At 39.8% G+C, this 13,427-nt stretch overlaps 1 protein-coding gene across 1 annotated transcript; it reads left to right on the top strand.

Moving 5' to 3' along the window:
* Positions 1-1,689: 1,689 nt before the first annotated feature.
* Positions 1,690-13,393, top strand: LOC306827828 (uncharacterized protein; the record flags this gene model as incomplete). Its single annotated transcript, XM_079349895.1, has 12 exons — positions 1,690-1,876; positions 2,624-2,735; positions 3,379-3,472; positions 4,002-4,056; positions 7,905-8,045; positions 8,131-8,291; positions 8,397-8,495; positions 9,962-10,107; positions 10,277-10,448; positions 10,566-10,678; positions 11,016-11,103; positions 11,932-13,393. 12 exons carry the CDS (start codon positions 1,690-1,692, stop codon positions 11,983-11,985), a joined length of 1,422 nt encoding a protein of 473 aa, XP_079206021.1. The 3' UTR covers positions 11,986-13,393.
* Positions 13,394-13,427: the final 34 nt, after the last annotated feature.

Consider the following 13,427-nt stretch of genomic DNA (forward strand, 5'->3'; position numbering starts at 1 on the left):
ATTGTAAGCACTGGATAGAAAGAACTGTGACAATCAATATTTCATCATTTTGAAATATCATCAGTTTTCATTGCTGGAGATAATAGTGCAGAGGCGCTGCTTGTCAACAGGCAAGGCAACTGAACTGGGCCCCAAACCAGCAGGGGGCCCCTGAGAGCTGACAAATTTATGCCCAAAGCACTGGCCCAATATGTGCAAAATCTGCAATGACAGTAGGAAACCTCCCAAAGGGGGCCAATCTGACAGCACTCTCATGTTGCCCTGCTCAGGGCCCCCACAGACTTTTAAATGACCACTGAGTGTAAGGTGGCTTGACATTTTCCCTCAATCCAACCGGACACCCTGCATGTTTGAGCAGCGTGGGCTCGTGCTGTGCGTGCAGGTCTTCCAGGTCAGCGGGGCACCAGGGGGTTATGATTGGTTTCGATAAGCAGCTGGCTGGGGTGCTAGATGGATTATGAACAGCCGGAGCTAAGGATTTATGACGCTTTAACAAATAATGCTACAGAAAATGCTGTTTCATTATTTACAGCAATGAATTGTACTACATGTTACCTTGTTAATGAGCAAATCAAGTAAACCTACCATCGATGATGTGCCATAGGGCCTTCTCCTAAACAAATCAAATAAGTAGGCACACAAAAGCACCAGTTGATTTGTACAATGCCAAAAGTTTAAGTTAGTTTGAATTGAATATGCAGTGTGCAGGCTTTCATATCTTAAATTATGCAACAAAATACCTATTCACTCCCTGCAAGCTAAACAGTAGGTTAGCCAGTTAAAAAAAACACTTACTTTTAATGTAAGGAGGTGCAAATGTACGCTCTTAAATGCAATTGTTTCAATAAGACATTTTCTTCAACCTTCTCCTTGTCTTCATTATCCTTCATGTATGGCATCAAAATACCCTCCACCACACATCCACGTTGCTCCAATTTTAACAGTCTCATTATTTTAAAAGTCAACATAATCCATAGATAGATAGATAGATAGATAGATAGATAGATAGATAGATAGATAGATAGATAGATAGATAGATAGATAGATAGATAGATAGATAGATAGATAGATAGATAGATAGATAGATAGATAGATAGATACTTTATTGATCCCGAGGGAAATTCAAGAAATGTCTATGTATTTCAATCAGATATACAATGACATGAACCAATCAAATTGCCCAACTAGCAGAAAATGTCATTTTGGTCATTCACTCATGTAATGTTACTCTGCACATGAATAGATAAATACAATTATTACAGAAACTGAACTGAAGAACTGTATTAAATTAAGCCAATATCGGTAGTAAAAAGGCTCTGTGTGTATATTTTACAGTGTTGTATTCATTACAAATCATCTTATTTTTTAAATAAAAATGCAAATATTTATTTTTGACAAACAGCTAGTCAGTGACATGTTGTACCCATTCAGACCATACACTGTCTATGGTTCACACATTAAAACATACCCAGCCCAAGAAGGCTCAAGTAAGAATAAAATGAAAAGTCTGACAAATTATTTCCCAGTGTCTAAGGATTTTCAATCTGTGATAATAAATGTACACATTTTCTCATATGAGAAATTAATAGGATATCATCAGGATTTGTCACTGTTTATGTTTGGTCTGTTGTTGGTGTAATGTCAGGGTCTGGCCGCTGGGCGGCGCTTCATCCGCACTTCATCTGCCTGATGTGCAACATTGAAACCCTTCCCCCGGAGGTCTACGGGGAACCGCTGAGAGGCGGCTGGTGTCTGGTGGTCGTAATGTCGGGCAGAAAGCCTCGGTCTGTGGCAAACCCCCTGGAGTCTGCGATCACCACACCGGGTGAAAGGATCCTGAAAGAATGCCACAGTCTGTATGTGGACAGCGAAAATGGTAAATATTCAACAACCCGGTTAAAACAACAACCTTGCTCCAGAAACAGGCGTGTTATGCTGTTATCTAACTTTGTAGATCAGTTGGATTGTGAAGTTACACATGACTTTAAAAGCGAGAGGCTTCTGGTTGGAGGTGGAGAGTTGGTTGTGGTCTGCAGCTGTCGGTCAGTGTCAATCATCACATGAGGACAAACTGTGTCTTGTGTGCAGCCCACAGCTTTAACTCTGTCAGGTAACACCCAGGCTGCAACATGTTGTATGAAACAAACTGTTGAGCCCAGAGGGGCCAGGACTGAACCAACAACTTGTCTATTTTGTGCGGTGTACAACAGTACGTCTTTTATATTGTGAGGTTCACTTGATCAATGAGCGTTATGAGCCTCACTGTGTCCTGTCTCACCTTCACAGCAGTATTGTTACAGGAGATGCATTAGCGTTGAGTAAACGTCATCATTTTCTTTTTTATTCTAAATGTCATTTCCAAAAAGAGACAAAAAAACAACAACTTGTAAATGTGTGACAGAATGTCTAAAGTAAATTACATTAGTCAACAATTACTTGCTGCTGTCTACAAAGATGTATTGAGCACCCTGTAGTTTATTTTCCACATTTATAGGGAAAGAAACACTTGTTTGTTTGTTGTTTTTTTTACAGTTGATTTAGCACATTGCATTGTGAGGATGCAACTTTAACTTTTGCACGCCCTGCTTATCATGTGTGCGTATATGTTTTTGTGTGTTTTCAGGTCTGGTGAAGATTGCCAGCAGCCTGGGAGTGCGTCTCCTGCCGCCCAGAAAGAAGATAATAGTGATGATAATGGGTAACCATTCTGCAGGGAAGAGCTCCTTCATTAACTGGTAAAACATCTCTCTGTTGATGGGATCTGTGCTTTAAAAATAAAATGCGGTACTCGATTCATTGAGGGATTTATTTTTTGTGGAGCTCAATCATGCAACAGTCCCCAGGTGTACACAAGTGAGAGGAAACGGGAAAAAGAAACATAAGACGAGCCTGACACCTTATTTTCTTGTTGAGTCATCATTTAATAAACCTTTTTAACCTTTTAAAATTGTAGCATATATAATATATAAGTTTTATTTTCCGATATTTCAAATCTTCTCTGAGAGGATGCTCCAGTGTTTCCTTTCAGGATGCTCAACATTTGTGTGGGAAAAAAAGTCTTATTTTATGCAAATACTGAGATCTAACAGATATGAGAAGACGTAAAAGTTCAAGGATATTTTTTTGGTTTGAAATCACTCTTCAGTAAGTCCTCTTATGAAAATACTGATCTTTTAAATTTATTTACACATTGACAGATTGCTCATCCTTTTTTAAGGCTTTCGTCTTCCCTGACGTATCTGAAAATAAAGAGTCTTTGAGGATTTTGCCCATCAAATTAAGCGATATGAAGATGTCAGTTTGTACACTTGCACTGAAAAATACAAGATCAAAGAAACAAATGGTTGTTGCAGCTGTTGTTGATTGCTGTGATTTCAGGTATGTTGAAGAGCACATACAGAAAGCTGGCGTCGCCATCGAAACTCAGGGCTTCACATTCATCACAAGTGGTCGTAAAAGAGAATCACTGACGGTAAGAAGAGCAACATTTCCATCTCTTATACTGACAGACTTCATATTCAGTGTTATTAACTAACTTATGGATAAAAACACAACAACCAGCTTTTTCTTCAATTAATGAAATGTATATTATTTTTAATATATATCTAAAGCTGTAGCCAGTCTTGAAGGTGGTGAAGCGATAGTTTTCAATGTCAGCCTGTTTGCAGGGCGCTCTGTCAGTCAGTGATGATTTGTCTTTCTGTAGGCTTTAAATAGACACACACAAACAGGAGGCACCTACCTCTCCGTCTCCTCTCATCCTCTGCCTCTGTGTTCATTCATCTCCTGCTGTACTGAAGGTGATGAAGACGAATAATCTATTTGCGGTAAAGGACTGCATAGCCGAAGGATAAACCCCCTCATACAGAAACAGCTTAAAGAGTGTGCACTGAGCATAAGTGCAATGTTTCGAGAGAGGAGAGCGTACTCAGCTTTAGACTGATTGCACATAAATATTTTTCTCATCATGTGACTGTTTTTGTTTTGTTACTCTTTCACAGGGAAATGCAACGCTACATCTCTACCCTCACTTTCGACCGCTCCTTGAGTTTAAAGGTGAGTCTTTTATTCTCGTCTCAGCAACAGAAACATGTACTGTCTTTAAAAGTGCATGTTAGTCCTATGCTTTGGATTGTTTGCCGTTTTGTGTGGATTTGCTTTTAATACTCGAAACAGATTTAAAATGTTTTTCCACTGCAGTAAACCCTGCATCATTCTTAATGATGGGGGGGGAGAAAGTTAAAGGTGCCAGTTCCCCCGGTAGTCTAGGCCTATAGCAGCATAACTATGCTGTATGCACACAGTGCTGGGCTTCTCTCTCTCATACAGCTGTCTGTTGTTCATGAGAGGAGCTGTTGGGATATTTGAGGTATTATGATTTCATTTCAATGTTTTTCTCACTTACTCGTTTTAAACACATCAAACAAATTATCAACAATGTAAGGGAATGCACAGCCAAGTGTGACGTTCATATCTCCTCTTTTAGTTATGATTCTTATAGTATCCAGTGACCAATAAAGAGGGATTAATAGAGAGAAGGAGAGAAAGATAGAAATCCAGCTCTCAGAGGGACACGGTGGAAAGCTCCATTCTGCACACCACACTCGCTCTCTCCAGACTCACAACGAGCTCCTGTACTTTAGTCAACATCCTGCCAGGGCCTGTCAGCGTGCGCTGCATCACTGCAGCGTCCTTCTTTCTTTCTTTCTTTCTTGCTTTCTTTCTTTCTTTCTTTCTTTCTTTCTTTCTTTCTTTCTTTCTTTCTTTCTTTCTTTCTTTCTTTCTCTTTCTCTCTCTCTTTCTCTCTCTCTCTCTTTCTCTCTCTCTTTCTCTCTCTCTCTCTTTCTCTCTCTCTTTCTCTCTCTCTCTCTTTCTCTCTCTCTTTCTCTCTCTCTCTCTCTCTTTCTCTCTTTCTCTCTCTCTCTCTTTCTTTCTCTCTAGGGCATTACTCTCTGACACAAAGTACAATACGTCTACATATTTATCTGCAGATTATTGATCAGCACTTATAACTGAATCCACACAGTCATTCAGATAGTTTATCATAATCACAATTGAACTACAATGATGACTGGATATGACATCATTTGTTGTTTTCACATAGTTTAAGTAAATTAATGTCTCAACAAATGTGACAAGTACTTTTTTTAGTCCAGGATCTTACAACTCCTTTTATATGATTCAAAAGATTGTCAGCTTGATTTTTGCTGCCCCCATTTGGTCAAAGAATACATTTTGGAGGCTTGTGATCAGTTCAGCATAAAAAAGCATGACCTGTGAGTTGTTCAGAGACCCATGATTACTTTCCTGTATGTCCTGGTTACTAATTAAGATGACAAGCCCTGATGTGGGTTATAAAGCCTATTCAGCTAACAAGCTTAAGTATTGTAGCTTTTAACATAAAGTCACTGTGAGACCCCTCCGACACCCCCCCTCTCTTGTTTCTTGGCTGATGTTGCTTTGTGATTGTTGAAGTTGTGCTTTTGTCATGGCATTTTTAGGCATAAATGATAAAAGCATAGAAAAGTCATTTCAGCCTGCAAAGACAAAACTCCTCTCACAGGAGCATTACAACATGTCATCCACTGGCTATTTGAACGTGTGCTGGGACTATTTATTTATTACTTATCACATGTGAGGCTTGTCTCTTGTGATTACAGGTTGAGTTCAGATGTTTAACTTTCATGACTCAACGCTGAGTCATGCTTTGACGTGTCAAGTTTTTACCTTTTCATTCAGAATCCTGCTCCTCTCCTATTATATCTGTGCAAGTAGTTTCTGAGATGTGATCCCTGTTGAGATTCCTCTCACATGGAAGAAAGAGTGAAATGATTACAGCACATTGTGCTGAGACAATCACTCTCAGCTCGCTGTGCAGCAGCAGTGATCTGAAGCTTCTGGATGTTGAGGTGGTCGTGAGGAAGCGTCTGGGTGTGCCTTCTGTCTGAGGGGGAGGGGAGCAATGTATACGTGTGTGTGTGTTGACAGTTAAAGTGTACAGAGCGAGGGTTCACTGGGTGCGGACTGGGAGCGCTCACGGTATGGCTTGTGAGTCACACGCCCCATCGACAGCAGTGCAGTGGAGTCAGGAGGAGCTGCTGAGAAATGTCACAGCCGTTAGAGACGCCTCAGCCCCGACTTCAGCTTCAGCAGCAGCAGCAGCAGCAGCTCTACCCCGCAGGCCTGAGCCATGCACAGCATCACCGATCTACAGCTGGAAATCTTCTTATCTGAACCTCATCTCTGCCTCTGAAAATCCACTGTATCAGGAAATTGTCAACCTCTCAGGAGCTGAGGATGACTCATCAAAAAAGCAGCATTTATATTTATGTGGGAGTAGCAGCTGATTTTACAGTTTGTTCTCTTTCGGGACGTGCATGGAAGTGCTTCTAAAATGTCATTCCAGGCTTAACATGAAGGATGTGTAACTCTGTCTTTTTGTCTTGAACTTTGCAACCTGTTGTCCTGCGGTTAGGCTGCATGAGAGTTTTAAGAGTACCTTCCAGGTGACATTTCTAATTTTTTTTTAAAATTTTTATGTGGTTGTTTTCTCTGCTCTTTCACTGAAGTTAAATGTGCATTGTGTTTCGTTTGAACTGTTTGTCCAACACGTTTCCTTTTTTTTTCAGTCTTGGTCAATGCAGCATAATGGCAGCCTTTGCCCTTTTCCTCGTGTATGAGACCTCCAGTGTAGCCTTCTCAGTTACAGCCACTTGAAGAACTTAACGCGCAAGACAATCATTGCTGTCTTTGCCTTACTAAAAAAGAAAAAAAAAGAAAGGTGCATGTATTGTATTTCTTTAATTGGTTATGTTAAGATGCGTGCATGTGTATATTTTGCATGATTTTGAAGAGGAAAAGTAAGGCTTAGCAGCCTTATAGTGATCGATTGAAAAGATTTCTTTATCTAATGTTTGATGCATGAAAGCAAGAGTAATCCTTTTGCGTAAAGTAATATTATAATCAAACAATTGGAATATACTTCTACATGGTGTTGAAAGAGGCATATTGAAAACACATCATTGATGATGTGTCCATGCTGATGTAAGAAAAACATAAGGGAATGCTAATGTGCTCCAGGAGCAGCAGCCTTGCTCTCTGCAGTACAATGATGTGATTTGTGCTGCCTGTTAACACCTGCCTCCTGCTATGAAACAGCCTCAGTCTCATCCCAGGCCTGTATGTATGTGTGGGGGATGTGGAGCAAAGATGAGGGTGTGCTGGTGGACGTGGGTGGGGTTTATTCTGTTAATAGTTGGCGTTTGTCTGAGTAGTGATCCTGTTTCTGTTGCTCAGATTTATGGTTTCAGAGGGACTTGTATTTGGCTTGCGTTGGAGTGTCGTAACGTAACAGTGCGTTGCCTCACAGTCGTTCTTCACTGGCTAGCTTTATGTCCCACGCCCCACGCTAAAGCTGCCAGTTGAAGAGCTGTTGTGTGTGTAACCATGACAACAGATCAGCGCAGAGTGAACTGTGAAAAAACATAAGAGTTAATAATTTTTTTTTAAGCTTTTGATTGGATGTTTTGTCAGTTAGGGTGTGGCCTGCTGACAGACTTTCTCCCATGTGTTAGTGCATCTACATAGTACGATCATGTAGAGTATCTTGTCCCAGATTACTCAGTACATTTTACGATTTAAAATACAAATGCACACTGCTAGTAAAACAACAGCATTAAACTAAGAAAACAGTTGAAAGTGTTCTTGATCTTTAGTGTCACCGTCCTTCCTCAGGGGTTCAAGTATTGACCGCACTGCGGCTTCCAGTAGCACACAGTAACACAGTCATTAGAGGTGACAGCTTCCTGCAGGGACTCAGCTTTTATTTCATCATCAGTGTTCTATTATGAATTTATCCCGAGGGACGCACCTGCACACACGCAGTGTTTATGTGTTTACTTCAGGTGTTACAGACTATCTGTCTGCTGAGATCTCCACCTCCAAACAAAAGAAGTTCAGTCTGGTTACATTTGTGGACACGCCGGGTTTGGTGGACGGGGACATGGTCTACCCGTTTGATGTCAACAGCGCCATCACTTGGCTGGGTATGTCTTTGCGTCTGTAAGTGTCACTTTCTACGCTAAAGCGTTTTTTGTGTCTGTCTTAAGGATGTCATTTTTTTGGGTGCAGGTGAACAGTCTGATTTGGTGTTTGTGTTCTTCGACCCGATGGGTCAGGCGCTCTGCAAGCGCACACTCAACATCGTGGAGAAGCTGAGTGAGAAATGTGGAGACAAACTGCTGTTCTACCTTAGCAAGGCAGATGAAGCTGGGAAGGAGACGGACAGACAGGTTGGTCCACTAATCGTATCTTTTTAAAACAAATTGATTTAATCTAAAATCTAAGTTAATCTCAATATAATGACCTGTCCTTGTTTTTTTGTTTTTTTTTCACAGAGGGTAATGATGCAGATAGTCCAGGAACTGTGTCGCCGTCCAGGTCTTAACAAATGTGGTTTTGAGATGCCTACGATATACATACCCAACCCACAGAAGGTAAGACTGTTTGCATGTTTCTCTGATTGACAGTTAACATTTTGAGATTGTCTAGTTTGTCATGGCATCTGCAAAAACAGTGTCTGCCAAGAAAAGAAAGTGCCAAATACTAGGCAAGGCAAGGCAAGTTTATTTATATAGCACATTTCAACAACAAGGCAATTCAAAGTGCTTTACACAAGACATCAAAAGCATCATGACAGAGGAAAGAAAAGATACATAAAATAAAAATTACTGAAATACTAGAATGCATTTGCTTCAAATACCAATACTTAGTGGACTTTACAAGCAAGAACCTTCCCCCGTATGACTGGATAGAGAAACACACGTCTCCTTTTAGAGCAATACACCTGAAGTCTACACCAAACAGCCTGATGCATGCGGTCTCACTTCAGATGAGATTGGAACGCTTGTAATTGGACTGAGAATTTTTAACACCTCCTTTTGTAATTCTCATATGACTTACGTTTACCTCCATTAAATTCTCCTCATCCCATACCTTCATACAAATCCAATTTTTGTACACAAATAAATTAATACATTTTGTTCTGCTCATCCCACACAAGTCAGGAGCTGTTTCTTTTTTCTTGCTTACATTTTTTCCTCCTTCAGATGTCAGACCGGATCTGATCTCAGGTCTGGATTTAAAGCTCTCTGCTTCCCTCGGGGTTGAACTGCTATTGATTACTCTTGAATGTAAATTTCCGCTCCAGGTTTCCTGGTGGCTGGAAATGAATGAGAGATTTATCTACTCTGGGGTGGGGCAGGGGTTGTAAACCATGGCCCCAGATCAGCCACCTTTGACATTTTCTGCTCAAGTCCTGAATTATTGCTGCACCATCTTGTGATCTACAACCAAGGAGCCCCAGTACTGAATGTAGATTTGTGCATTCCTGCAGAAGTCCAATTTATTCTTTTCGAGCAAGTGCAGCTTAACTTCCTGCAAAGTGACCAAAACACCCTCAGGTTTAGTGGTGGAAGCAGCATTTGTTGTTGAAGCTTCCAGAAAAAATGGTCCATACAAACCGGGAATATGAAGAGTTTGGATTCAAAATGGAAGAGATTAGGTTTTTACTGACTGCCAGTTTGAACCCTTTAGCGTTGTTACCAAAATGATTAAATGGGGCGAGGGGCATTTCATATAGATTTATTATCTTAATTATTATCTCCCTGTCTATGATTGGTGATCGAACCCAGGATCATAGTCTGTTCTACCTTTGTCCACTTCTAATTGATATCACTTTAGAGTTATTGACCAGTAGTTACAATGGTTGACAACCAGCTAGCTCAAACTTTATCCTTTAGTCCAGACTACCAGAAGGATCTTAACACAAAGACACAGCATAACATGAACTCACTCACTGTCTCTCCCTGGTATTTAAATGCTTAACATGGTTTTGTGATTTTATATTGAATACTTCCTTTCTTTAAAAATCATGCACACTTTCCCCCTTGCTGTTTTCCAGCCGAGCCGCTGCGTGAACCAGATCGATGGAGTGTGTCAGACCATCGAGAAGACTATAAACCAGGCTGTTCAGAAGACTTTGGATCAGTTGGAGAAAGACTGTGACCTTATCTGTTCCACAATCAGCAGTAGACTGGAGAAAGACAGGTTTGACTCGCGACACACAGCACGCCGTGTTTTACTGTATTCAGACTACGACTAAAGCTAATTAACCCAGATGCAGGATGCCACCTGCAAAAAAAGGAGATAAGAGTCTGCAGATATTACTCTTCAGAAAATGTGATATTAAAATCAGATTTCTTTTGTGCGCATGCAGGGCTGACGCGACGTACAACAAAAGTGTCCGTATTCACTCGTTCCTCTGTGGGGCACTGGGCATTGTCCTCCCTACCCTCTTCATCCTCAGCTTCATTGTGAACACCTTCTCCAAAGAGCAGCTGGATGAGCTGCTTGGTGAAGGGCCGGCTCGGACCGTTTCCATCTTCACAGTGAGTCACGCTGGCAATATTTCTTTTTACAGCTAACAGATAACATCACGGTAGAACATCATCTCATTTCATTGTGAACCAGGGTCTCTGTGTGTCTATTCAACATGTATCTCTCAGGGGATAGTGATGTTTTTATGGGACTGGATACCAGAAGACGGACAAGTTGTCTTTGTCATCTTCTTCGGAGCTTTTTGCTACCTTCTGCTGTTCCTAGCAAAGTACTTTGCAGGGTGAGTGTTGAAGTACAAACATACACTAAACAGTGTTAATGAAACACCAAAAATGCTGTTGCTTTTTGTCAAATACATAAGCCAATAAACTCAATAACTTCAAGATATGAGAGGTGTGTGAACTTGTTCCGACTGCTGAACACTCCATAAATTGAGAATATCATCATCAAGTTAATCAATAACAAATAATAAATTATGAATAAATGATGAATTATTGCCCAACTTCTGATGACCATTTAGATCAGGACCAGCTTACTTAAACAGATGTATAAGCAGGTTACTTAAAATGATTCTTGAAATTCTGAGTGACCATTGTTGTGATGCTCTTCGTTCTCAGCCGCGGGAATAAGACTCTGACCAAGAAGGAGAAGAAGTTGATGGCAGAGTACAATGAATATATCCAGGACATCGTCAAAACAAAGAAGGTTAGATTTTATTGTGTGCTACTGTCTGATGTCTCATAATAGGGATGTAAGGATACACTGATCCCACAATACGAAACATATCCTGATACTGAGTTTACAAAACCATTTTATCCGGATTTTCATGAAGAAATTGTTTTCAGTTCATGATAAAATTCTAATGAAGAAGTAATATCTTGGAAAAGAAAAGACATTTTTGAAAAATCTATTCCACACAAACCAAAAACAACTCTGTAAATTTGAGAACAAATCCCAAATCAAATCAATATATCTATACATTAAATACGTCTATAGGACAAGTAAGTCAAATCATTTGAAATACACTGGTACAGCCTGTGTTTCCAGCATTGAGGCACATACGACTTTTGAAATACATTGAACCGCCCTCTTCTGGTCACATAATATATATATTGACATCTTGACTTTGAAAAGTTGGGTCATTACAACCGGCTCAAATGTGTTAAACATGAGCCATAGTCATTACAATACATGTAGTCTATTCAGTGTGTCTTGCCCTCGTTTGTGCGAGAGAAGTTTCAAATCCGAATGACAGTGAAATATGTAAAGCAGTTAGTAGGCTTGTTTAAAGACTTCTGATATGTTCCTGGTGTCACGAGCTCACAATGTAGCGCTGTGTTTTGTGCTGCATAATGTTAGTTGTGCTATTTGGTCATTAATCGGTCTTTTGCAATGTTTACACAATATATGGAAATATTTCTTTTGTCTAATTAATCTATATTATCTGTACTGAGGTGTCCTTACATCCCTGTCAGGGGAAGGGTTCATTTGTGATTTATGACGCATCTCACACAGTTTATTTTTCTTCCACAGGGGAAACTGTATGAATGGTACCTCCAACAGTGCGCAGCAGAATATGACCTCTAATCCCTGGGAAAACTGGAAACGGTTTCAAGATGTGTGTCTGCATCTTGCTGCAAGCTTTTTGTGAAGACAAGCTTGAATGCCACATTATATAACATTTGCTATTTATAGTGGCTTCAGGTGGAATTCTAGAGAGATGAGCATCCACCAGATAATGTGGTGTTTATCCTCCCAGTAGGCAGGCGTTACCTCTAATGCAGCAGAGTTCACTGCCAACATTTTTCATCTCAAGAGTTTCAATATTAAAAATCTCAAAAGGGCTTTTGTACGTCAGTACAGAGGAAACTGTGATTGTAGTTGTTTGACAAAAAACGATCTGAGAATGTGAATTTTTATAGCGCAGTCATGTCAAACGTACACATTAGTGTTTGCTAAAGGAATTCTTCTTAATCTTCTGAAGGACCTTGTGGCCAGCAAGTGTTCTACTAGGATGAAGCTTTTCTTGTTTTTGTCTTGTTTTTCAAATCTCATCACACCGTCCTCAAGTGGGTCATGTTGTGTGTGTAATATAAGAGAACGTTTTACATAGCAATACTACAATAGCTGATGCTCTGAAAACTTCTTGGGCATTACAGTCAAACTTTTTATCACATATTTTATATAAATAAGAGCTTTAAGCTGTCTCCTGCCTCCAGATATTCTCTGTTCTACTGATGTTTTTAGATATGAACAATGACAAATGGTAATATTTATGTAAACCACAATCCATTGACTGAAACATTTAAAATACAGTAGTTGACTTAAAGTGGCTAACAATGATGTCTATTACAGCATTAATATGTATCTTCCAGTCGTCACTGAGCCTATTCATGTTTACAGTACCTACATCAAACCTATTTAAGACTATACCACCTTTTACTGCCTTCACTCCACTGTTTGTACGTTGATGAATAATGTACAAAAACTCTACGGGCTGAACACTATCAGTTTGTGTCATGTTTGTAAGATGCTTCCTGCTACGAAAAGAGAATCATTTCGTGTGATGCTTCATTTATAAATTATGTGGTTTACATATTCTGTCGACTTTTTCCAAAGATTGTTCTTATAAGAAGGTTTGACTTACCCGGCTTTTCTAAAAATCCTTTTCTTGTTTTGTTTTGCATTAAAGCCTCAAAGGAAGAAATGTTTCTCAAAGCTGCACACTGTCACATCCTTGAAACGTATTAAACATGTTCTGTGACTTGTAAAATATTTGCATGACTCCTGGATGTTCAAATAGCACTGGTGAATTCTGTGGACAATGAAATATGTAAAGCACTTAGTAGCCTTGTTTGAAGATTTTTATTCCAAAGTTTAGTTAAAAAAAATGCCACCCCCAGGCTTCTCTCTCTTTTTTTTAAGCATTTTGGGATCACCATCATCATTTCAGGATGTCATCGATCATCAGCTCTACAGCCATTACAAGCAATTTTGAACAAATATGAATGTGTTACAATGACTTGAGG

Source organism: Symphodus melops (assembly GCF_947650265.1).
Source record: "Symphodus melops genome assembly, chromosome: 1".
In the NCBI taxonomy this organism is placed as follows: Eukaryota; Metazoa; Chordata; class Actinopteri; order Labriformes; family Labridae; genus Symphodus; species Symphodus melops.